This window comes from Leptonotus elevatus, chromosome 11 (genome assembly GCF_054856555.1).
Source record: "Leptonotus elevatus isolate MCC_2025b chromosome 11, RoL_Lele_1.0, whole genome shotgun sequence".
NCBI lineage: Eukaryota > Metazoa > Chordata > Actinopteri > Syngnathiformes > Syngnathidae > Leptonotus > Leptonotus elevatus.
Genome location: NC_141249.1, coordinates 6,453,406 through 6,479,710, shown reverse-complemented (window position 1 = coordinate 6,479,710; position 26,305 = coordinate 6,453,406). Strand labels below are relative to the sequence as shown.

General features: G+C 40.9%; 2 protein-coding genes across 11 annotated transcripts in view; one reads left to right on the top strand and one right to left on the bottom strand.

Moving 5' to 3' along the window:
- Positions 1 to 25,845, top strand: part of rfx2 (regulatory factor X, 2 (influences HLA class II expression)) — a 27,887-nt gene extending 2,042 nt beyond the window's left edge. For 3 of the 10 annotated variants that reach the window (XM_086090237.1, XM_086090240.1, XM_086090238.1), the window contains exons 2-18: positions 11,060 to 11,168; positions 11,415 to 11,504; positions 13,949 to 14,031; positions 14,254 to 14,521; positions 16,313 to 16,387; positions 18,800 to 18,981; positions 19,139 to 19,258; positions 19,404 to 19,522; positions 19,599 to 19,717; positions 22,464 to 22,576; positions 22,722 to 22,873; positions 22,982 to 23,079; positions 23,204 to 23,353; positions 23,442 to 23,650; positions 24,225 to 24,378; positions 24,458 to 24,500; positions 24,587 to 25,845. In XM_086090237.1, the coding sequence (XP_085946363.1) occupies positions 11,060 to 11,168; positions 11,415 to 11,504; positions 13,949 to 14,031; positions 14,254 to 14,521; positions 16,313 to 16,387; positions 18,800 to 18,981; positions 19,139 to 19,258; positions 19,404 to 19,522; positions 19,599 to 19,717; positions 22,464 to 22,576; positions 22,722 to 22,873; positions 22,982 to 23,079; positions 23,204 to 23,353; positions 23,442 to 23,650; positions 24,225 to 24,378; positions 24,458 to 24,500; positions 24,587 to 24,702 (2,200 nt within the window). In that variant the 3' untranslated portion in view covers positions 24,703 to 25,845. Of the gene's footprint in view, positions 1 to 11,056; positions 11,169 to 11,414; positions 11,505 to 13,948; positions 14,032 to 14,253; positions 14,522 to 16,312; positions 16,388 to 18,799; positions 18,982 to 19,138; positions 19,259 to 19,403; positions 19,523 to 19,598; positions 19,718 to 22,463; positions 22,577 to 22,721; positions 22,874 to 22,981; positions 23,080 to 23,203; positions 23,354 to 23,441; positions 23,651 to 24,224; positions 24,379 to 24,457; positions 24,501 to 24,586 lie in introns of all 10 variants that reach the window. The other 7 variants (XM_086090236.1, XM_086090239.1, XM_086090243.1 and 4 more) reach the window with 4 other exon arrangements.
- fcho1 (FCH and mu domain containing endocytic adaptor 1) overlaps positions 25,764 to 26,305 on the bottom strand; it is a 36,082-nt gene continuing 35,540 nt past the window's right edge. The window contains exon 27 of the mRNA XM_086090247.1: positions 25,764 to 26,305. Coding sequence (XP_085946373.1) covers positions 26,277 to 26,305 — 29 coding nt within the window. The 3' untranslated portion in view covers positions 25,764 to 26,276.

Genomic DNA, 26,305 nt, shown 5'->3' with positions numbered 1-26,305 from the left:
TGATGACATTGCGGCCGTGCGTTATTTTTTCACCACAACCGAAGTTGGGACGCTGTTTCCGTTAACCTCCAGTCGTATGCCTTTCAACCCTAATGAATGTCAGCTCGCAAAATGTCAATTCCGCCTCTGCTGTTTGCGTGGCTAGGCGGCGCGTCAGTGTTGTTTCAACTTGGGCTGTTTTTAACCTCACTTTTCCACTTGTTGCTATGTTGTGTGGAGACGCGAAGGCGCTCTCGCTCGCTCGCTTTTGTGCGCGGCAGCAAGCAGCGTCTGGCTAACGTAACCCTCCTCGCTTTTAGCTTGCTGCTAATGTGGATAGCCTCGTTTGTTGTTTCGAGTGCACGTCGTTTCGTTTGTTAGCGGCAGCCATGTCTTGGTCGACTAACTTGTGCTGTGGAGTGCAAGCAGGTGGCAGCCGGGTTAGCCTTAGCAAAGTTAGTGCGAGTAGGGGCTCGAGTAGGCACAAACTTGTTGTTGCTGTCAGCTCGTGTCTTTGTAACACCTGAATTCAAATTGCTCAGTTCAACGACAGCTCCTTGGCTCCTGTCAACTTTTGCTTCTCGAGTAAGATCACTTAATGCCGTTGAACGAAAATCATCAATCACGTTACCCGTTTTTACATGAAAGACGCCCAAGAAGTTGTTATGTTTCAGCTAGGTGGCGCTATAGTGTTCCTTTCCACTGCTAGGTGCTTTTCTACTCTATAAGCGTTTACACGAAAATTTTATATAATGCATATAAAGATACAAGGTAAAACCCCGTTTATCGCAGGGCGTTTCACCCAGACCCACCCCCAATAGGTGGACATTTTAATAGTTAGCCTATTTTGATATATTCTTTTAATTTCATATGCTTAACGCGTCACTCTATTATTCTCAAAAAGCATGCTTGCTTCAATTTGTTGCTCACATCCACAGTACTTACTGCCTTACTGTAAAATTGACACGTACTACAAAATGACAACAGAAACAAAAGACAAGTCTGCTAGCTTATTGATAAGATATAATGTGAAATACCATAGAGTGACTAGCGGAATTTAGCATAGATGTTATGGTAATTATAAACATTCAAACAACTGCTAATTTAACACATGGGGCAGACAACAATTGACAATTCCTGATACATTTCTGATACTTCCCCAATACAGCGCAATGCAAATGCTTCCTTACGGTGAAAACAAACTAGAGATTTCTTTCATCGAATTGACCGCCATTTTGACTTGTGATTCGGAATTGTCAATACAGACTAGACATAATATGGCAAAACGTGGTGGTATACTTGCTGTTGTCAATTGCTGCAGGTGAGTTCAGTGCTGTTGCGGCACAATGTGTTGCTACACAGAATCCAACTCTAAATTCAAACCATTAAAACAATTATTGCTTAAAAATATGTGATGTATTAAGGGCGCAAATGATAAATCGTGATCTAGCGGAGGAACACTATATTGCATATAAGTGATTTAAGACACAAGAGGAATGGACTTGTATACAGTATTGAGCTTTCACCAAAGCCATCTAATGTACACATGACATACAGCATGTAGTGGCTATGAAGTAAAAACTATGGACACCTTTAGTTTATTTAAATGCACCTCACATGGCTAATAATTGTAATATGGTTGTTAGTATCGTTTCCGTGGCCAAATGGGAACAAACTATAATCAAGTATTCAAAAAGTCCTTTAGAAGTGTGTAGAAATCTATATTTATTTTTCTATCTATTTTTTTAAAATTAGTTTTACAATGTGGCTGCATTTTCCATACGTGAATTCCCCCGGGAGACTGTTCTGTTTGTCTCCAGGGGGACAGTGATTCTAATGAAGGATCTTTTCAGAGACAGCTGTCAGGTGCTCGGTCATTTGTAATGCTGCTTACCACTGAAGCATCAAGAAGAATCTTTGCAGCATGAAAGTGTATCTAATTAAGCCCCGCTCTGAATAATCACTTGAGTCAAACTTTCAGTTGTGTAATCAGTACTGATGTACCCAATGACTTTCATTTATGCCATATGCTTTGTTTGGATGTATTTCATATTAACTGTAACAGTAAATTCTGTAGAGTACATTTTTATTATAAACAGAGTCTATTTGGTCCCACTCTAAACAATAAAAGTACAATTTACACTTGGAAGAGAGTAAAATATTCAGAGTAAGTTTTACTCAAAGTATTGTGTATACGAGAGAATTTGCCTATCCCATGACAAAAAAAAAAACTATTAAAGATTTTTCACTCAGAAATTTAAAGTCAATTTTGCAAGGAGAGATTTTGTCAAAATTTTTACTGGTTTATTTAAAAAAAAGTACACAAGGGTTGAGGAACGAACTCATGACCTTTTTGGGAGACTGCCACTCTACCACCTGAGCTATGCCACTCCTACTGTTTGCTTGTATCCAAAAAGAGACCAAACTCTTTTGAGTTCGAAGATTCCAGCTGACGAGCGATTATACTAACACACAGCAGGACCTGTGGGCTGTTTTCCCCAATCTGAAGTTGTGGGTTTGCTCCTCAACCCTTGAGTGACTTTTTTTTTTTGTAAATCTCTTCCAAGTGTAAAATTTACTCTATTTAGAGTGGGACCAAATAAAATTTACTCTAATCTGCCTTGTTCCCCTAGTGGTTTTAATTGCCAACCAATAACCCCCCCTAGAACGTTTTGGTTGAACTTCAAATTATTTGACTTTTGAGGTTCCACTGTATTCTGTTTGAAAATGCTCATGAACTTAGTGACATGACAGAATCCCTTTCCAATATTTCCCAAAAAGCTGCCTGCAAAGAAAGTCAGTTACTCCAACCCCCGGTGTGTGAGTGACAATGTTATGTTTACATGGCAACTTGACACACAAATACACCCAAGTCATGGAAAGAAAGAGGAACGCAAAATGTTATTCTTTTCAATGGCAGTGGTTTAATCAGGTTATTTTCATCTCGCTGTGTGGTTAGAGTGCATACTTCTTGCTTGCAGAGGCAGGCCACAAAGAAAAAGCGCCTCAATTCAATTAAGTGTCGTTGATGTATGTCTTGGTGCTTATGCTTATGATGAGCAGATTTGTTTTTCAAACGGTTGAAAATCATTTAACAGGCATGAATGCACCTTATTGGGGCGTATTATTCCCAATCCTATGCTGTTCGAACCCGCGCGTGTCGTAAAGTGTAGCTCTCAGGAGGACAGCTGCAGTGGTCCCTCGGACAACGGGTGACCTGTCACAGCTTTTAGTCACATGATCTGTATGTGTGTTTGCTGATGCTGTATTTAGCTGATCTTGATGAGGCCCGCCGCAGCCCCAGGGAGAAGCGCTCGCTCCGCTCTCCAGCTTACAGATATAGAGTCAGTGTCATCAGTGTCATTGCTGTGTGCGCTCGATCGTACTAATACAACGTTGCACTTCCTAATTTGACGTCTGAACTGTTTTTGCACCCTTTGCTGTTTGGTATGAGTTTTTGTTTAATAGATTTGCCCATAACTGAAGTGAAAAGCATGTCCTCACAGACAAGAGAATGCCTTGCAGGGCTTATTAAGTGGAAATTAAGCATACAGTTTGGACGTGTTATTGTGGCAGTTTCACCATAGGAAAGAGTTTTAATTAATGTGACAGTCCCTTAAGATTCAGTGGAATTAGACTAGAGTTTACAGGATTGGAGTGATTTTGCAAATCATTGTGGGCTTCCGTTGCTAGGATACAAAGCAACACATATTGTCATATGCCAAACGTTGACACTGATTGGTACATACACTGTGGTAACAAGTTGAAACTGGTTGTGAAATGAAATGTTTTTTAGTCTGTCTCTCCTATTTGCATGTGTGTCATCAGCGGGTGGAATCTTTACATTCCACCTGTTTGTATCGTGGCTACACAACTGCTAATTAAATTTCCTGCCACAAACAGCGGACAAGGCAGTGACATTTGCATTACAATGACAATTCCCTCCCCCTCCTTCTGGCAGGGATAACTGGAGGCCCCCATTCTCTCCTCACTTTTTCTTTCTTCAATGGACTTTCTGCTTTGTTGGAAGATGTTTATTCGGCTTCAAAACTTGCAACAAAGTCTTCCAAAGCGTGAGCGCTCTTGCCAACAGTAGACTATATTTTTCAAATTCTGGATCTTCCACTTTGCTTCAGGAAATCTTTCATTGGGGAGATTTATTTGAGAACAATTTGAGACCATTTCGCACTATGGGAACATCACTGTCAGTTAAAGGAGAAGTCAAGTCAAATTTTCATTTTCTTTGCAATAACAGAAAATTCTGTACAGTAAATTTTACTCAAAGTACTTTTTACTGTGTACTGGAGAACAGTAACCTTGCTCTCGCAAGATGTATTCTCGCGGTATTTGTGAGTTCACAAACTCCCGGGAATCCATCTTGTACCGCTCCCATTGATTTCCACCGATACGAACCACTGGTTGTTCGGACCAATCACAGATTGACATTGTATTTGGGGGCGGGATATGCAGCTCTGGCGAAAACAAGAAGCGCCAAAGCCGTGGGAAGAAACAAACCAAACACGGCGACACCGGTTGACGAATGCGTGGACGCTGCAATTAATTCTGTTCTCGCTGAATTAGTCTCTTGTATCCGCATATCAATATTGCAAAACCGGCAACATAAACTCAACGCCAAGATATCAGCTAGTCACAACAGTTGGTGATGACATTTTCATCCTTTGCCCCGTGATTAGTCGAAACAAAAGTTAGGTAGACATGCACACGATTCTGCTTTGTCCAATCAGCTCGAAGTGTTGTACAGCATGCCCCGACTTTCCCGAGCAAATCAACGCGGAGCAGTCCCAGACTCATATTGTGGAGAACTCCCTCGAGTGAAGCACAAATCAATCCGGTTATTGCCAGGCTAGGAGAATAGGACTGTCCCATGACAAAAGACAAGTTAAGTTTTTTTCACTCAGAAATTCTAAGTACATTTTAGAAGGACATTTTTTTTGTACATTTTACTAGTTTTTTTTTTTTTTTTTAAAGATACACAGTAAATTTTGTAGAGTAAATTTTACTCTGAAAAAGACTATTCGTTCCCAGTCTAAACAGAAACAACATACCTCAACAGCTGAGGAACAATCACAGAACCTTGAACGGCTCATTATAAAGACTCGGTTCCCATCGTTCACATTCAAGAGCCATTCAAAAGACTCGATTAGTTTGTGAACGTCACATCACTAACAGCTGCTGACTCAGAGCAGACGAAGGAGAAAAGTGCCTGTTGGAGCAAAAATAACCGTTTTTAATTGATCAGCCATCAAAACACAAAAAAGAGGCCGGTGCCGATATTCATAGCTGATTATCGGCCAGGCCGATTATCGGTCTATCCCTAAAAATTTATGAAATTTCCTGTGCACTAAAAATACTTGGAGTAAAATTTATTCTGAATAGTGTAAATTTTACTCTGTTTAGAGTGGGAACAAATAGACTGTGTTCTGTTCGCCACCGCTAGTCTGAACACGGCATCCTAAATAATATTGCATTATATGGAATATAAATTAAGCAGCAAAATCGACCTGTTTTTACCCATCTCAGAGGGCGGCCATTTTGCCACTTACTGTTGACTGAGAATGACAATGATTACGTTTACATGTAGTCAATATTTGGCTTTGGGTCAAAATTTGTTTTCTGAAACATTTGGGATAACCTGTTAACATGCATGATCGAACAGTTACACCTGTAAGTGCTCAATTTGACGGCATTACGCAAATACATGTCATTTCCTCTTTTAACACTCTACGGTCAATATAAGACATTACATTTATGTCACTCACAACACTAAATAAAGTTTCTTCCTTGCTCCTAAAGTGAGCTTCTTAGCTGCGTTGGCATGTTTGTTAGCCTCTGCTTGAGTATTTCCGGTGGGTTGCACATATGTATGTGCAGATATACACACTACGGCATTTTCGCCGTAGAGACAGAAAATAACATGAAAGGGGCGCAGAGAAATCAATGTATTCAAGTAGCAAGTGGGATGGCGCCGCGCATACAAGTCGTACCTGGACTCCTAAAGCCAAGATTCCTTGCGAACAGACAATGCCGCGTTCAATTGAGATACTCTGAATGGATTAATACGAACAAATATTCCAGTTACAAAAGTGCGAACCCAGGGGTGTTATTTGTGTTTTTGCGCGTGATAACGTGGCCTTTAAAAGCCGAAATACTGCCTATATTCAGGTTTTGAATGTGCTCGATCATCACAGTGCTTAAATTCCCTGGCAATGACCAATCACGGCTCACCTGTTTTCTGGGTTTTGGTCAGTGTATCAATGTGTTTTAATTATTAGACCAAAGAGCATTTCAATGGCTGTCAATTATGTAATAAGTGGATTTTGTCAATTCAATCTCCCGTGAATAGCAGGGGTCCATAAAGAATATAACTTGTGTGTGTGTGGGGGGGGATTATGTAACAAGTGTTGGCTTGACTGAGAATGGATTGTATTTGTGAGATGTGATGGACAGTATGTTGCCTCTTATCATTGTGTGCTTTTTGGCCATCTGGAACATCTGGTGAGCAGCAACATGTGTTGGTAATGTTCTGTGAATTTAATCTTGGATTTAATTTGCTTGACACAATCACATTTTTTATTGAATTATCATTAATAAATAAGTTAGCAAGTATTTCATCAAACATGTTTGTGTGAGTTACAACAGACTTTAAAAACAAGTTTCAGGTGTGCCCCGCTTCGGGCTACATCCCAATATGCGTAGTAGTGAAGAGGAGGTGGGCGGGGTGTAGTGACTTGACAGGGTAGTTCTAGAAATCTGGAAAGGGTTAGAAGCGGTACAGCGGTGGGGGAGGAAGTTGCTAGTGTAGAGCTTGGGCAAACGCACCGTCGCCATAGCAACAGTTTGATCTGGCTGTGACTGTCAGGCCTGCAGTGCACATGGTGACGAAGTGGCCAGGTTGCTTATGACCTGAGGTGGGGAGGTGAGAGTCGAAGAATTTTTTTTGGGGGGGGGGGGGGGGGGGGTTGCTCCGACTGACTCTTCCCTGCCATCTGCACCCCTACGAGCCACTGCGATTGGATTAGCCATGAATTAATGAGACGGCTTAAAAAACAGCCTCTTTTGTGCAAATCTCCATCATCTTAATGCAGGCTTTTGTGTGAGCGTGTGCACGTGTCATTTCATGAAATCAAAGTGCTCCCTTGCAGCCCCCAGCTGTAATCTGCTTGATTTAGAAAGTTATTGATTGAACACGTGGAATTCCCAAATATAGAATATCCTCACCAGCAACCTGTTGCTCATTAAACGTGTCTGCGGTCTCTTCATGCCCCCCCCCCCACCCCCACCCCATTGATGTCTGTATTCAAATTCAACAAGTGTCTGTTCCTGTTTAAACAAAAACAACAAACTCCTCAAACGGTTTGACTATTCTGTCTTGGTGCAAGTAACTTTGGAGAGATCTGACTTTGCTTTGGTTAGTTTTCAGTTGGCATGAATGTAAAACAACCTTGAAGAATAGGCTGTTTTACACTTGATTACTTAAACATTCCTCCTTCCTGCCTCCGACCACCACAGAGCGCTCCTCATCCTGTCCTCTTCAATCAAGTCTAAAGCAGCGCAAAGTCTACACATTTTTTAATAATAGCGCCACAGGAATAGCTGCGTGTCTCCCTGTGTCTGAAATTAATAGCTTACATAGTGTTTATTGTTGTAAGTTTCTACTTAGTGTGAGAGAGACGGATCAGGTGGGGGGATGGCATTGTTTGGTTTGGGAAGTATTCTGTTGGTTGCATAGCAACAGGCTCCTGGAAACGGGAGTGGACGTTGTTGCCCCTGGCAACGGTTGTTGCTCTGCAAACAATGTGAGCCAGTGCAAACACGAGCCAAGACTGTGAGCGCCTTCATTTAATTGAACATCTGTATGTGTTTTTCTCTGATTGAGTCCTGTTCAAGTTTGAACTGTCAGATGCATATGTTTAAATCTTGTCTGCATTAGAGGCTGCAGAATTGGTGACCTTTTGTAAGCCTTATAAAATACTTTTTATTTTTTAAAGCATTTTTTAAAACTCTGAAAGGCTGTTGTTTTATTTTAAGTTGTCATCTAGCATTGGCATGAACATGTCTCACAGACCTTTCATGAAAAGCTGCTCGTGTGGAAGAGAATGTGTTGGGCTGGAGGCGTTGAGGCCTCGCCCCAAACAGCAGGCCATCCACAGGAGCATTTTACAGTCATGTTCTCCCATCTCCTGCAGTGTTGCACGAGTTACCAGGCGGGAAGTTTGCATGACTTTTCACCTCCTGTGACACCCTCCCCTATGATTAAATTTTCCTTTATTTTTTATTTTTTACGCAGCCAATTTGGCACACTTTGTTATACTGTACTTATTAAATCCGGCACTTGAATGGGCATGCTCTTTTTAAATGCATGAAATAAGCCAATCCGCTTTTCAGGCTTTAGGGATTTTACTTTAAAATCAGTTTTGAAGATCTATAGCGGGGTATTTGTTGCTAGCATATTTAGAACTTGATTTACACTCTCTGCAAATTCCATTCCTTAGGATGTTGAAGAAGCAGCGCAGCACTTTTACTTTTTGCTGTTTACTCTTTGTTGGCATCATTTGGATGATCGTTAATTCGTTACATAAAAGAATAAAGGTGTGAGTAAAATGTTTTAATGTAAAATTGCAAATTGACGTGAAACGCGCGCGCGTGCGCACACGCACACACACACACACGCGCACACACACACACACACACACACACACACACACTGATATTTCAACATACTCTTTCAGTCTATTAGTCATGGCTTGTTCTTGCGGAAAAGCCAGTGGTGGCACACCCACATCATGTATTGTTTTCGATCTTGAAGATGACATACTTCCCCCTCTGCTGAGTCCTCACTATTGCAAAGTACTCTCCTACGATTCTGTGCATTATTACTGGCATGGACACTTTGTGTGATTAATTATAATGAAAAGTTCTCCAGCCCCAAACCCCAATTTAAGATAGCAGACATTATACTCAAGTTTGTTTTAAATCACATTGTAGAAGAAGAGTCAATATCACAATAAAATGTCCTTGGTGTTGTCATCGGAATCACTCAGTTATCATGAAAATGTTATAAAAGCGACCAAACATTTTCACACATACCATTTTAGATAATTTTTTTCTCCATTGTATATATGTGATTTTGGCATGTCCCATACACTGCTCTGCTAATTACAGTGTAGGGCTGGGCGATCATAGACATAGTAATAATCACAATTACTTTGATATTGAAATCAAGAATTAAAAAGATGATTATTCATTGATTTCAAAGTGTTGTATTTATTCAGCTTCCAGAACTCAACTATAGAAAATACATTAGTAACAAAGTAAACTAATAATTAAAATAATAGCCATAAAAAAATACATTAGCAGCTGTTCCTGCTGTGCATGTCTTGGCCTCTTGGGGCAGTGTGGTCCCCTGCATGCAATAAAGAGTGGAAGAAGAAAGTTGTAATTCAGCTTTATTAATAGACAAATTTTTTCAGTTTTTTTTATTTTAAGAATAAAATACACCTTTTATTATTGCTATTTTACTTGTATGCCTGATGCAACTATAGCATTTGTGTGTGAATATCTGGTATGTGAAGAAATAGCGCTACCGGAACTCGATGCTAATTTTCAATTAGCCTGTCTATGGGATTTTACATTGACTGCTAGTATTAGCACTGGTGATGTTTCTAAAACGCAGTATGCCTTATTAAACTATACATTATGTGTGTCATTGTTTTTGTTGTTTAATTTTACAGTAAACTCAGACTGGGGTGTAATTTGTCACACACTTGCTGCACAAGCAACATGCGTAAATGTGTGGGTAAATAATATGGAATCAGTTTTTTAAAATGTTTTTTCATCCATCATCCAATCCAGCCAGCCAGCTCTGAACTGCTTATCAACACTATTATCAAAAATGAAATATATTAAGAGCATATATTTTGTCCATACCTAAAATAGCTTTTTTTTTTGGTCATACATCTGGTTTGGAAGTGTATGGTCCTAGGTTGCACCCCCGAATAGCACTGATGAAAAATCGTGGCCCCCCTCCAGCATTTAAGTTGCCCATCACTGACTACACAGAACACACATTGTCCAACCGGTCTTACTGTTTTTAATACTGCTCATTAAATGAAAGCATCCCAACCCACCCTAGAGCATCTTCATTGCCTTCCTCCCCCACTCAGCTCTTTGCAGTCACACTCCAAAGTTCTTGCGCAAGAAAGGCGGAGGTTGGTGGGTGGGGGTAGGGGTGAACAGGGAGGGAGGAGAGGTTTGAGTTGGGGGTGGTTGCCATGGATTCTTCACCATGGCAACCAAAATACGTTTGCAAAGCATTGAGGAATTTCCTCTCATCAGCTGGATTATTTGGGCCCTAAGAGAGTACCTCTGGTTCCAAACAAGCGCTGGATATCATCAGGACCCTGTTTGGCCCCGCAGATCCGTTGTCATTTTCATCCCTTTCATTATACTTTTTTTTGAAGGGAAGTTTTTTTTCATACTCCCCATTGTCATTTGGATCATCTCATAGCCCCCATTACTCACACTTTTTCCCACTTTGCCTTTTTTTCAGTGGGCCTTTGTGTCACTGTGTTTTCTGTCTGTACTTTTTCTATGCAGTGCACATTATTAGCCAAAAGAAAGTTGAGTGGCCCTTTTTGGTTTGGTCAATAGGAAGCAGCAACGGTTTTTTTCCTTCCCTCAAGGAACTTTTATTTTTTCTGTAAAATACCTGCCCGAGTGTGTACTGTCTGGAGAGTTTAGAAAACACACATTCTATAGTGTAGTTGGGCTGCTTCGTTTGCTAGTGATTAAGGCTAAAGGTTAGCCTCATTATATCAGCTGAAAGTGGTGAACCACAAACTCCCCTTAGGTCGTTTTTTGTTAAAGCCAAGAGTTTCTACGTGGGTTGTGTGTAGAGGGGATGGCTGGCAAACTATTTTTGGAGTGTCCCTATCAGGGGAAACACGACTAGTGCTTGCCTGTGACAAGTCAAAGTTGAAAATGGAATCTTTCATGAATTCTTGTTTCTCCAAACCCCTTTTCTCTTCTCTTGCTTGATCCCGGCCTCCCTACAAAGCAGCATGCAGAGCTCCGAGGGCGGCTCCGACACTTCGCCCAGCGTGGCGGCGCTGCGGACGTCATCATCAGCCCAGGCCCCTGTGGTACAGCCTGTCCCAGCCTCCCAACAGGTAGGATGCTAACACAAGCCGGCTGGCTGGAACTGGACTGTTGCGGAATGCGACATTTTGGAAGCCAGACCAGGCCTTTTGTTGTCGTGAATGATCTAAAAGCACTTGTCTATAAATAGGAATGTTTTTTTCCCCATACTGTTTCCATTTTCTAAGGAATGGAATCTGTTGGTGACAATATGGCCATGTGTGTCATAGTGCAACATGCATACCTTTGTAATGGAGATATGTCTTGTATCTACACAGAGAGCGCTGGTACAAACCACAGGCTCAGTTCAGAAGGGAGGACAAGTACAGCAGCTTTCAGTATCCAGGGCTCAACAGGTGCCTCCACAGGTACACAGTGCTGTACATACAAACACAGTGCTGTGAACGACGTAGTCATATACCCACTGGCCCTTAAACTTCTGATACCGAGCCTTATGTTCTTCATGAGCAAGGCCACAAATGTATATGAGTAGTATGTTGGCAAAGTATTATTTGTATTTATATTAAATTGGGGTCAGACTTTGCATTCAGGTTAGACTGTGAGGATGACATATTGAGCACATATCGTTCGGATCATGGCCTTGCAGTCAATTATTAACTGAAAGCTGCTGATTGAAAGCTGAATGCTTACTCGAGCTTTCTTTGCTCACAAGTGTCTTTCTCTGGCTGAGCCTGGCCCACTGCCTGTGTCTTTGCACCACGCATTGGTTCTTGGGAATCTGTTGGGATAGTTTGTGTTCTGATGAGGGTCTTGGCATGCTGGCTGCACAATTATTTTGCTGTCATTTTTGTCCACACTACATACACTGAGAAATGGCATCAGGCTTAGCTGCACATTTTTGCGCATGAAAACTGAGTTTTCTAACTTTTGTTAGTAGCTTTTCACACACACGTGCCTGAATATTTCCCAGCAGAGCTACTTGCATGAACGCCGTCTTACTAGCTTCACTGTCACTTCTTCTGTCTACGAGGCAACAACCTTCTTTTTCTTTTGGGAATGAACCGCACTGTTTGCACGCCAATTGAAAAGCTGCTTTTTTTAAGTTCAAATAATAACCACTCTGTTTATTTTTCTATTTTAAAGTTGTTGTTTTTTTATTGACACTTTCATACGGAAGTGTGGAACTGCCAATGTGGAGTAACCATGTTTCTCTGGCAAATACATTTAAACTTTAAACGTATTTGTAAATATGTTTTAACGTATTTGTAAATATGTTTTAACGTATTTGTAAATACATTTAAATGTATTTGTATGTTCAAACCACTGATCTGTGTATATTACTGGATAGCCGATAGGCCAAGACTTTTGAAGCCGCGGCGCGAGGCCACCATTTTACTCCCAAGAAATGTTTCTCGGCATACGAACCTATACATTTACAGTATCAAAATTTGAAAATATTTGAGACAGTACTTAGTAGAAGCAGCATGATTTATGATGTTTTAAATTTGTTAAACAAGAAGACTTCAGACATTTTACAACTTGCCTTAAATACATGTATAAATTATATGCTTAATGATGTTTGCAGGAGGAAACCCCCTTTACTCCCTGTTTTGCTGGATTTTGACTGATAACAAGGCCCACAGAATATTGTGTTCTATTGCTATGAAAACAGTATATTTCTATCTGTTTCCGTTTTGAAGCAGTTAGCATTAGGATATAGCTAAGTTTCCTCATTATTCACAAATATGTTTAAAACACTGGGGGAAAGTGCTTTTTTGCAACATGGCCCTGGTTAATCTCTTATACTCTGCTGCCACCCGGTGGCCGTTTTTTTGTTAATATCTACCATTGCTTTAAGCGAACTCTTCAAGTCAGAGGCTGCATCAAAGCCTTCCGTATGATCTAGCATTAAAAAAAAACAACATATTTTTTTGGAGCAAATAAGTTAAAGAATAATAACTGTAATGCAGATGCCTCTGCCAAATCTAATATTAGGGTCTAAGGAACTGAGCGATAAAAGAAAAAGGGGGTCTTATAAGCAGCACATACCGTCCACTTGTTAAATTTTATTTATTTTTTCCTTGTTAAATAATAATGACCCCACCCCCAGCTTTATACTACGAGATGTATATGTCTGTACGTACACGTATAGTAACTTTATACAGTAGTCTGCTCGCAAAATGGGAGAAGTGAGAGGGCCGCCCTGTGGCTTCAACGGCTTTCACAGGCGTGTATGGGCTATCGGCTATCCAGTCATATATTCAGATCAGTGGTTCAAAAATACTTGTTGGCTAAATGCTAAAAATTCAGCATTTTTCCCATAATGCCACAGGTTATTGACTTGCACATGCAGAAGTTAAAAGCTATTTTCTTTTTTAGCATTTGGCCTAGACTATAACAATATGTTGGAAAATGCAGTAAAGAAACATTGTTTATTCAGAATTTGTATGATTTATTATTATGCCTTTTCCCATAATTCCACAGGGTACCTTATGGGGAAAAACTATTACGTTTTTTAACATTTAGCCTACAAATACGTTTGAACGTACTTTCAAATACGTTTGTATGTATTTAAATACATTAGAACGTATTTTCCAGTCAAAAATGTTTACAGTACTCCACATTAGCAGTTCCATGCTTCTGTAATGTCATGCAAGAAACCAAACAAGCTTTAATTTTAATGACAGACTATAAATTCAATAACAAAAAATGGTAGACTTTCCCCACTGAATATAATTATAAATGGCTAAAAGCACACAGTGGGTACTTGACACCTTCCACCATTGTTTATTTAAAAAAAAAGAAAAAGTTTAAAATTGCTCTGCTTTGATTTTGTGTTCATTCTTTGTAGGTGCAGCAGTCACAACATGTCTACCCGTCCCAGGTGCACTATGTGGGGGAAGGTGGAGAGGCTGTTTACACAAATGGAACAATGTAAGTGTTGTTGCATCACTTCACATTTATAGTCAGTGCTGTTACACATTGAACAAAATAAATACCAGCAAGCATACATGATAGCACTGTATCATCTATTACTTCTTAGCCTTGAGTACACGCATTCATTTTCATGTTAACTTGATATACTTCACTAGAGAGATTTTGGACTTTACGATTTTCATTGTGAGCGGACATGCTAACCACAGTGATTCCTCCCAGTCGCACGGCCTACTACAACCCGGAGGCTCAGTTGTACGGACAGAGCAGCGGGGGGTCGTACTTTGACTCGCAGGCCGGCGGAGCTCACGTCGCCACCGTGGTCTCCTCTGCCAGTGGCGGGGTGCCTCCTCATAGCATGGTGGGCATCGCCATGGACGTAAGCAGCAGCCATATCATCTCCAGCGGCAGCACCTATTTGATCCATGGAGGAAACATGGAAGGAAGCCGCAACCATATATCGCACTCCTCTCGTTCGTCTTCAGCCATGGTGAGCAACATGTAATCAGCTTTCTCGTAGCACTTTGTCCATGCCAGTGCGATAATAATAACACGAAAAACTCAGGGGGTGTTGCTGGTGTTTAAGCAAATTATAATGTGAGCATGCATCACCATGTAATTGTAATGTGACACATTTTGGCCACAATCTTGATTACCACATTGAGGATGTGCTGGAACTTCTTTATTTGATTTCGACAGCTAGATTGAGCAATATAAAGTAACTCGAGAAGGTCCTTCCAATATTCTCCCATTGGGCGGTATTGTGCCCCATTTTGGGCTTTTTGATGTGTTTCATCAAAGATAAAGCGGGGGGGGGAAATACACTTAGGTAGCTGAAATTTCAAGAGGATTGTTAAAACATGTATTGGTTTAAAATGGCACCAAGCAGTAATTTGTAATTTATTGCAAATGGGAGAGAGAGATTTATGCCATGTTTCTTTATAAAATGACCCATTTTTGTCACATTGACTGCCATTATAAATCAAGATTTTTTATGTACTGTAAACCTGATACGTTAAAAATGCATTCTCGTGATTACTGATACATTTCCTTCATTGCCATCTTAGAGGCATGGGAATATAGAAATTGGGGCGTTGAGTTTTCAGTAAAACTGCCATTGTCAAAAAAAACTGGCAAGAATAAAAAATTATATTATAATTTATTGACTTTTTCAAGGCTCTAATTGTGCCATATGAAATATTCCAATTTTTTTTTTTTATATATATAAATATATATACAGCATTATTAGTTTTGTTCATAGCACAATGCTGTTTATATTGCCCGTAGAGGGCATCAAAAAAAGAAAAACATATATGTATGGATAGCTCTAATTCCACTGAACATTTTGAGTGGTTGAAAGTGAAAATATATTCATAATTGACTTAGTTATCACACTTCAAGAGCATAGCCCAGTTTAGGCTCAAAATACTGCCAGGCTAGTTAAAGCAAAACACCACCCACAGGTAAACTGCTGTAGCATCCTTATGACAGTGGCAGAATAGTATATCCTGTTCCGAAGGGTACCCTGGGGGTGTAAAGGTGGCAAACATTACAGCAGCTCGAGTTGGGCCATCCCGCCCAGCCTGTAAAATCGGGACACTGGCTTGAATAATTCAGCCATGCCTTGTTTCAGAGGTTTTCACAGGCACTTGAGCGCCCTGCGAAACAAAGCAACCCCTGGGGCTCATTACCATTTGGCCAGGAGCCCTCGGGAGCATTCTTAGGGCTTGGAACGATGCCTCTTCTTTTTTTTCTTTCTTTTACTTCTGTCTCCAGTTTGGCTGCGGTAGCACGTCTTTTCTTTGGGATTTGATTTCTTCCTCCAGCTCAAATGAATGTCGCTATCACTTTACCAATCAAAGATAAAATCACTTAATGCACTCTGTAAATAGTTCCATACAGTATGTCAGTGTATTTGGGGGTTTTGTGTTCCAAAGGCATTGTTGTGGTACTTGGGGGTGGCACTGCTGACCTATTGTCTCTGAGCTTGATGTGACCTGTGCCCCTGTTTGTGGGTCCTATTTGCATATATTAAAGTTTCTGACTGGCAGCCAGAGCCAACTAAACTCGGGGTCCCTTGATTTGCATGCTTTTGTTTGGCAATAATGTTTTTTGCGGCAACTGACTGATTTGAATGGAAATGCAGATATCTGGCTGCTTGCTAACAGTCTTATTTCCCTGTTTTAATGTACTCTTGCTTATTTCTGACTTTTTTTTATCTTTCTCTTTTGCCTCCTCCCCCTCCTGTGTCCAACGTTTTTTTGCATGCTCCTTTCTTTAGCTTGAAATGGCGATTGAAAACCTCCAAAAGTCTGAAGGAATTGCAAGTCACAAAAGCAGCCTGCTCAACAGCCATGTAAGTCCATCTGGAAGTTTCTTTGAAATGGACATGAGAACTTGTGAGGGGGGTGAAATCTGTGGCTGATCCTGTAGGCGGTGTGTTTTGACTTGTGTTTGCGAAGTTGAACACGCCACCTACTGCTATGGCTTGACTGACAGCACTTTCCCACTGACATGCCTTATTGTTCCAATATTATCCATCCCCAATTTGCTTTCATTTGCTGTCACTTTCAAAAATCTTTTACACTATACTCTGCATGGATTTACTGTATGTACTTATCCCTTAAATATTTGTGTGTTGATGTGAAAGTGGTGCACTCAGGCTCAGAACAAACAGCCTGTCCAGGTTCTTTATGATGAAGAATGCTTCGACAACTTGAATGCATTTACACGATCATTAAATGGGTGTGTTGCACCAGTGAGTCTGTATTTCACAGACAAATCACAATGGCAAAATGTTGTTTTGTGATGTGTAAAGGCTCAAGGCTCATATATGTATATCAGGATAAGTACTCCTTATGACATGAAATGAGCCTTTAGACCATTGTGCAAGAAGAAATCGTAGCAATCCAGAAAATATTTTTGGCTGTATAAGATAGTTGCCAGAGCAGTAACTTCAGTTCAATTTCAAATGTTTTCACTATTTTAGGGTGTTTTAATTAAACAGCTCATCAATGAACACTTACATACCAAACACCCCCCCCCCCTCCCAAAACCACAAAATTTTAGCTAAACACATTTAATTGAAACTTGGTGTATTTGTTGATAATGATAGCACAAGACTAAATTTCAAAATTTAGGACAGTCGGCGCAGGGGTTTGGGATGGGAGTTATGCCCTGCCGAATTTTTATATTTTCAACAAAAATGGGTTCGGCATCCCTTGTATCCTTACATCTCGGGAGCTTCTGGGTCATTTAGGAGATTAGTGCATATTTTAGTCACCTTTTGACCTTTTGATTTAGCTGGTCTTGAAATTGACCTTGTGAGGGGTTTGAAATCTGTGGCTGATCCTGTAGACCAGGGCTCTGCAACCTGCGGTTCTGCAGCCACATGTGACTCTTTAGTCCCTCTCCTGTGGCTCATTGTGGATCTAAAAAATATATATAAAATAAAACTTTGTAGAAATGTATATATATATATATATTAATACATATTTTTTGATAAAGTATTCTTTAAATGAATTAATGATTTAGATAGAAACGGAATAATTAAATATTTAAAAAATGTCAAGAGTCGCCAGAAAAAGAGACAAAAGGTAGATGAAAACGTTTTTAAAATTACCTACAAATGTCCAAAAAGGAAGAGGAAATGCAGAAAACTACCATATAATGTTCACAACATTGCCCTAAAAAAAGCTGAAAATTGATTTAAGAAAAGGCAGGAAAGAAAATGTTCAAAAAGTATCTATAAAATGTCAAAAAACAAGAAAGAATCCCCCAAATTACCATAACATTTCTACAAAATTGCCAAAAATGTCAGAAAATTGATAGCAAAAAATGCAACCAAAAAAACGGTCAAAAATAGCCATAAAAAGTACCATAATATAGTCATAAAATTGTCAAAATGTAAGATATTTGACAGAAAGGTAGAAAAGTCAAAAAATTTACGAAAAACAAAAATTACACATACACAAAAAAAATTGGATGCTGTATATTTTTCTGTTATGGTGTAGCTCAAATTAGCACTGTCTTGGGCCCTCAGTACATCAGACTAATGCTAACTTACTGTTTCCTTCATCACAATCTTTAAGTATTTTGGCTCCTGACAGATTTTTGGTTATTTATTTGGCCTACAATGACTCCTTTGACTGTAAAGGTTGCCGACCCCTGCTGTAGACTATACCAAATTTTTCATGAAATGTCATCTCTCATATGTTCGCAAAAACATAAATGTTTTAGAGATGTAGTTTTTTTGAAAGTATCTTTATGTTCAGACATTCAAAGAATTTTCAATAAATATTCAACTTTCAATACAGATTTGGAATCCTTGTTGAATTCCCTTCCCAACAATACCTGTTTTATGAAGATTGACCCAGTAGTTGCTGTAATAGGGTTAAAAGGAAGGTGGCCATGCCCCTTTTTGCCAAAAATGTCACAATTCTGCGGCCCGTAGCAAACAAACAAACGACCCCATGTCAACATGATGGCAGAAGATAGGGTCTAAGATCTGTGTCATATATCAATCATCCTCAAACGACATATGTCGTGGTATAGGGCGGCATGTGAATTACGTGTGCAAGTCACCCTCAGTGACTTGATGGCTGCAAATTGTGCAGTAATGTTGACTGAAAACGGACATGGCAGGTGTTTGTGGCTATACCACTTGTAAACATCAATCTTTCCTTTGCTGTGTGTGTTTTTTTACCTGCTCCTCTACGTTGCACATTTGCTCCGTCAGCTGATTCCGATTTTTCTCTTGTGCGTTTAGCTCCAGTGGCTGCTGGACAACTACGAGACGGCGGAGGGTGTGAGCCTGCCCCGGTGCTCCCTCTATAACCATTACTTGCGCCATTGCCAGGAGCAGAAACTGGATCCAGTCAACGCCGCCTCCTTTGGCAAGCTCATTCGCTCTGTGTTCATGGGCCTCAGAACCCGGCGACTCGGAACCAGGTACAACTAACGTTTGACTTCGTTTGAAAGCCGATGCTACCGATAACAGTAATCAAGTAGCGATGTAACAAGTATGATGATGCTTTTCGACATTAGCGACGTGCTAATGACCACCATTACTCTGATGACATGCTTTGGGGCTTTTTGACTCTTCCAGAGGCAACTCAAAGTATCATTATTATGGCATCCGGGTGAAGCCAGACTCGCCGCTAAACCGGCTGCAAGAGGACACCCAGTACATGGCCATGAGGCAGCAGCCTGTCCACCAGAAACAAAGGTCACCATTCTTCTTCCTCTAATCCATCCTTCTCATGCAACGATGTCAGCTTAATTTTATTCGGGGATTCTGTTTCACGTGCAGTAGTCGTCAACTGTGATGTCCATTTTTATTGTCATCTTAAACGAATGTCCTGCATGTGTAGGTTCAAACCTCTGCAGAAGGTGGACGGAATGCCTGACAACCTGTGTGTGAACTCACATTGTAACAACACTCCGGAACAATCTGTCGCAGCTCAGAGCCAACACCATCAGCAGTACATAGGTCAGTGCGTGAGAAGATGTGATCATTATTAGGTTAGAAACAAGTGATCACCTGTCAATATGTGTGCTTGGTGCAGACACCGCCCACAGCTTGCCCGAGTTTCCCGCTCTTGACGTAGGCACGCAACCTCTGCCAGAGCGCATCAGCATGAACGACATCAAGAAGCTGCAGACCCTCTACAGAGATCACTGCGAGGTAGGTGGCGGCCAACGGCAAGCCTTAAATATTTTATATTTTTGTACTAATAGCACTTTTGATTTTATAGTTTTGTGTGTAAATACATGTAAAATAACTATATGTTATGTATTTATGTAAACAGTTTAATCAAAATAGCCTCGCTGCGTCTGCGCATGCTCTGTAAATGTATGTAAATGCATTGTGAAGTCGTCGTTTCTGAACTTCAAAAGTGTCTCCTGGTGTTTTCATCGACTATAAATTTTTGGGCATTTCATCAACTAAATCTAGAATAAAACTACAACAATTTAGATGGCAAAATTATGACTAAAGTTCAAAGAAATTTTACTCACAAGACTTTAACTAAAAATCAACCGAAGCCTGTCAACATTAACACTTAACAACTGCCTGATATTCACAAATAACACAATAAAAATGATGTTGAGTGTGTACACTTGTAAAGGCCAATAGTGGCATTATTGCTTAGCCATTATTTCCTTCATCTATTATTTGATTTTAAAGTGGCAAACTAGCATTTTGTAAATAAGTGACTCTTACTGGCATGGCCTTGACCAGGTGCTTGCTCTGTTAGCTTTGTCCGACATCATATGATTGCATAATTCACTTGAGTGCTTCAATCATGAATTTGCGAATTAGCTTCCACCATAGGATGAAAAAGGGGAATAATAAGAAACATTACAATCAGGGGGCTTAACAGACAGCCGCTTGTGTGATTAAAGCAGCCAAGTGCTTTATCGCATTATCGCCGGCCTCCCTTGTCCATCCTCCCCATGCTCTCTTTGTTCCAGCCTTCTTTTCATCCACGAGCGCCTTTCAAGACATGCCAATTAACCTTTCTGCGCGCTGGCTGGACATCTCGGTGTCTTTGTGGCGGCCTCCCCGCGGGCCTTTGTGTCGCCTCGTCGGCGGACGGGCTCACGGCCTTCCGCCTTTGTCCGCCGCTCTCGCAGCGCTGCTTCTCGGCTCCCGTGTGTTTAATGTTCACGCTGCTGACTTGCTTGCCTTCATTTGGAGCCAACCGTGACCTGTTATCTCATTAGCTGAGCCTTCTTCTCATCTGCCTTTAAAGTTACTTGCGCTAGAAATGCTCATTTGAAATCATATTCAAGACAGATTGACTGCAGCTGGTCAGTGAAATGAATGAAATTGAAGTGTGTACAGTTTGAGCATTTATGCCACAGGACATATGCAATGCACGTGTACTTTCTCCACAGTATGATTAAAACAGTTTTTATTTTTTTTTAAAGGCATGCTGTTTTTCCTGTGAGGCCAAAAACTGTGCGCTTGTTCAAAGGGGGATGGGGAATTCTCCTTTTTGTTTTGGAGTTCTGTGTTTGACCTGTTGCTGGGGGCAACCGTAAACAAGGTTGCCATGGCGACAGCTAAGTAGACTCGAAAACATAGCTTGTGATCGAAGCCTACACTGCTGTGTAAAAAGATCCAGCGGCAAGCAGGCACAGAGAGAGAGTGAGTCTAACAGTCATTCTACTGTTGCCAATGCCTTAACACAAGATATGTTGTTGGACTAACAGCTCAGCAAAAAGATTGCTTTATCTATTCCTGTTTACTTTATCTATCCAAGTGTTGTCATTTGTTTTTCCTATTTAAGCAAAGGTAATTAGGGTTATTATAGCTTTGGAATTTTCATTACAGTTCGTTTTTATTTTGTATTTTAAATTCAGGTTCGGTTTGAAGTAATTTTCAGGGTGACCTAATTAGTTTTAGTTTTTTTCAAAAATGCTTTGTTTTATTATTAGTTTTCGTATTTTTTTTAATAGTGTATTACTTAAGTTTTAGTTTTTGTATTTTTTTTGAATTGGTGTAAAAAGAAAACACACCACGTATTGTGTAGGAAAAACTTCTTCTTTTATTAATACACGTTTTAAAAAAACAATACACCCACAAATCAAATACACTGCTGCTTAAGGTGTAAGTCTTTGAATTGCAAAAAGTGCAGTCCATAATACTGCTTGTAAAGGTTAGGTAATTGCATAACAGCCCTATTTAAATAAAGCTTGAATGCCTGGTTTGTCAAGTTGCCAACTTCTAAAGTGGATTTGTGGTTTCAATACCTATTGAGAAGTTTACAACTGTTAGTAAAGTGTACTATTCCCCGCACCCCCATATAAAAGGCAAACACGCAAAATCGTCACCTGGGAGTAACGCCACCTGGAGGCGCTTTTAATATTGGCTGCTGTGAGATGACGTCACTTTTGTGCGACACTTTTGTACACCCTTACACCGGTTAATATCGACATAAATAGACATAAAAACCTTTAAAATTGTAGTTTGTTTTCGTTTTACAAAAAACATTTTATTTAGTTAACGAAAATTTGTATTTGTAGTTATTTCGTTTGTTTTCCATTTACTAAAATAACCTTGGTAAATAGCCTACACTCTTGACCACATTCTGTCTTCATTTTTGCGTTCAAGATGCACACACACGATGTAGCAAAAATGACACGGTTGAGCAAGACGTCCGTACGTCGCCAGTGGCACAGCAAAGTGTGGAAATCAAGCTCAAATTTGAAGTAGAGATGAAATCTAAATGTGACCTTTGGGGATGGTGCCTATGATTGATGTGCTGTGTTCCCGCTGGCTCGCACTGGAACCAGCCGGGGCCCACAGCGAGCGGGAGCTGCCTGCAGGATCTGTGTTGTGTGTCTGGTTGCCATGGTTCACCTCTCAATGTTACCCCGCCCTCCCCTCCTCCTCCCTTTTCCTCCTCTCCCTCCCCTCCCCGCAGGCAACACTGGATGTGGTGATGAACCTACAGTTCCACTACATCGAGAAACTCTGGCAGACCTTTTGGTGCTCAACAGCACCATCTAGTGACGGGAGCACCACCATTCCCAATAGGTCAGAGAACAAGGCTTGAATTGGTCTTATAAATTGTTTTGATAAAGCAGGTGTTATCAAACTTTTTTTAATCTCACCCTGATTAAAATAATATAGATGTTTTCATTTAATTTTTATTTATTTTTTGGGTCTGATTGATGTGCAGTGATGACGAACTGGAAGGTGTGCTGCCCAGAGAGAAGCTGGTGAATCTTTGTAAATACGAACCAGTGCGACTATGGATGAGAAGCTGCGATCACATCCTCTACCAGGCCTTGGTGGAGATCCTCATCCCGGATGTGCTGCGCCCTGTTCCCAGTCAGTATATTCTGTCAATGAAGATGGATCGTTGCCATTTGTTGCCATCACGTCATTCTCACTCAGAATTAAACGAGCACGTTTCTAACCCAGCCTGTTCTCCTGCAGGCACGCTCACTCAGGCCATCAGGAACTTTGCTAAGAGTCTGGAGGGATGGCTGACGAACGCCATGACCAGCTTCCCTCAAGAAATCATCCGCACGAAGGTGACGCTTTTGTCCATTCACATTACAGGCCTACTCCTGGTCAAGCGGCCATTTTAGCCACAAAGCCCGAGTTGAAGTCATTTCCAGAAGATGTAGACTGATACCTGTAATGTGCTGTCATCAGGTGGCAGTGGTGAGTGCCTTTGCGCAGACGCTGAGACGTTACACCAGCCTGAATCACCTGGCACAGGCAGCGCGCGCCGTCCTCCAGAACACCTCACAGATCAACCAGATGCTCTCCGACCTCAACCGGGTCGACTTCGCCAACGTCCAGGTTGTGGACGGCCCCCTCGACGGGCAAACGCGGGTGACGGCGCGGTGCGCTCCTATTGACCGCGTGCGTGCGTGTCGTGTGTTCACAGGAGCAGGCGTCGTGGGTGTGCCAGTGCGACGAGAGCGTGGTGCAGCGTCTGGAGCAGGACTTCAAAGTCACCCTGCAGCAGCAGAGTTCTCTGGACCAGTGGGCCACTTGGCTGGACAACGTGGTCTCTCAGGTCCTCAAGCCACATCAGGGCAGCCCCAGCTTCCCCAAGGCGGCGCGGCAATTTCTGCTCAAGTGGTCCTTTTACAGGTACACTACATTAACTTGACGCTTTTGTCTACGGAGGACCAAAAATGCCAAAACAATAAATAAATTTATTAATACAAAATTGAAAATAAATAGAAATAAAAACGATATATATATATATATGTGTGTAAAAATAAATACAAAAATAAAAAACGTGATTCAAAAAGTACAAATAAATATGTAAATGTATGACTGATTTCATGCAGACAGCGTCTGCAGCATAAGATAAATGTAAGCAGAGCGCATTTATTGATACCTAAATCAATTTTTATATTTCCAATTTTTGAATATATATTTTTTTACTTTTGTTAATGTGTGTGTGTGTGTGTGTATATATATATGTATGTTGTTTTTATTTTTGTATTTAATAAAAAAAATATTTGTATATCCGTTTTTTTATTTGAACTTTTATTTCTATATTTTTAATTTTGGCATTTTTGGTCCTCCCTTCGTCAACTGAACCTCTCTCAAAAATGTTGCTAAATTATGAAATTACCATCATAATGAACCGGTACTAACCTTTGTCCCCCGGGCCCCACACACACACACACACACACACACACACACACACACACAGCTCCATGGTGATCCGAGACCTGACTCTGCGCAGCGCGGCCAGTTTCGGTTCCTTCCACCTGATCCGCCTGCTGTACGACGAGTACATGTTCTACCTGGTGGAGCACCGCGTGGCGCAGGCCACCGGAGAGACGCCCATCGCCGTCATGGGGGAGGTGAAGGAAACTTCGCAGCACTGACGCTGCCAACGACCTTGCTTTCACACTCACTGTCCCCTTTTCTCTTCCATTTCAGTTTAGTGACTTGAGCTCCATGATGCCATCACTCATGGAAAAAGGTAATAAAAAAAAATTAATATGATTTTTTTTAAATTTACATTATTGTACAAGAGACTTAAAAATATGTTTTTGAATGAATCCTCAGACGTGTCCTTCTCAGACGAGATGAGCGACTTGGGCAGTGACGCCGACGTGTCCCGGAGCGAGCCGGCCGTCAAGCGGGAGCGCATCGAAATGAGCCACCCTCTGCAGGAGATGTGAGATTGGGCCGCGAGACACCGCGTCCCCCCACGCCCGTGTACATTTGTCTCTGCCAGGACCAGCGGCCATGATGTCAGTCCTCGCACCGTTAACAGTGCTGCCTTTTCCCCCTCCTAGGAAGCAATCTCAACTCATAACTGGTCTTTTTGGTTTTGTGCAACTGTGAATGAGTTCTTTTTTTTTTTTTTATGGCGTGTAACTTGGTGTGTGCTGTGTTCTGTTTGACTTCAATTAGCTGTGCCATGGTGTCATTTTGAGTGCCTTAGATTGCTAACTTGGAACCCATCAGTCCAGATGTCAGCCTGTCCCTCAGCTGTGCCTCGACCGCACTATGAATGTATCGTGTGAAAACCTCATTTAGACCACGGTGTGTGTGTGTGCCTCCGCCTCCGCTGCACCTCACGCAGAAAAAGACTAACATGCAACTGTTAGTTTTGGTAACCAAAGCGTCAGTTTTGGTAACCAAAGCGCGAGTTACTGTGGTTTACCTCACTAGATTTCTCGGGTGTGTTCCAATTGCGGAGGTTGGTGTAAATAGTTGTCGGTGCCGCCCACTGCAGACCTGTCGTAGCAAACCAGCAGCCCCACAAGGAGGCCCATTCGGGATTACGTTACATTTACAGAGAGCCTTAGCAGAGGATTACTATTTGACTAAATTATATATTCACAGTATATCCTTATATGATGTAGAAGTGTGTTCTGTGGCCTCAGTTTTACATTGTATCTAAAAATGTTTTGTAAGTTACCAATTAGACTTTGTGTGCGCTTCATTTGTTAGTTAGATGAACTATTCTTTGTCGATTGAACTCTTGTACTTACTTATTTAAGGCTTTTTGAGATGTGTGCCTGTCTGTCATTTGCCTTCAAGTGCATTCGCAAAAGCTCATTTCTGGGTGTTCTTTTGAATGTTTTGGAAGATTGTTTTAGATTTTTGGCCCATGATTTTTTTTTTTTTTTTTTTTATTAAACTAGATTTGGGCCCTCTTACAAGTATACTGAAACCTTATTTTGTGTATTTTCAAACCAACACTTTATCTAGCCCAAGGAGGAGAACATGGTGGTTGGTAAATGGCTTAATTAAATTGTATTTTGTACATGGTCACAATGTGTAATAATAATAAACTGGCGTAAACCAAAAACTTGCACATGTATTCCCCACCCCCCCTTTTTATCAAATATCACAAATCCTTGAGCAAACAAAACATATACAAACATTGCTTTTTTTAAGGTAGAGAAGATTTAACAAGTACCCTGTTTTAATCATTAAAGATATGCCAGTGACTCCCTACTCTTTAACATCACTTAAAAGTTGAATTGCAGCTCAGAATATTCTTAACACTCAGTGTATACCAACAGTCAGCTGTAACATTTAACTTAAGTTTGCAGTCCAGTAGTACAAAGGGAGAAAACGAGAACAAATTTCCTTCAGTAAAGATGAAACCACACACAAGTGAAAACAAAGACGTGGTCCGAACCATAGCAGCAGATAAACTCTCATAACTAAGTGCTTGTGGTCCTTCAACAACTGCTATGTCCAAGAACATCTCAGAACCTCCAACGATGGTCCACACTCACTACAAAGTGCAGCCGGCCATGTACTTTC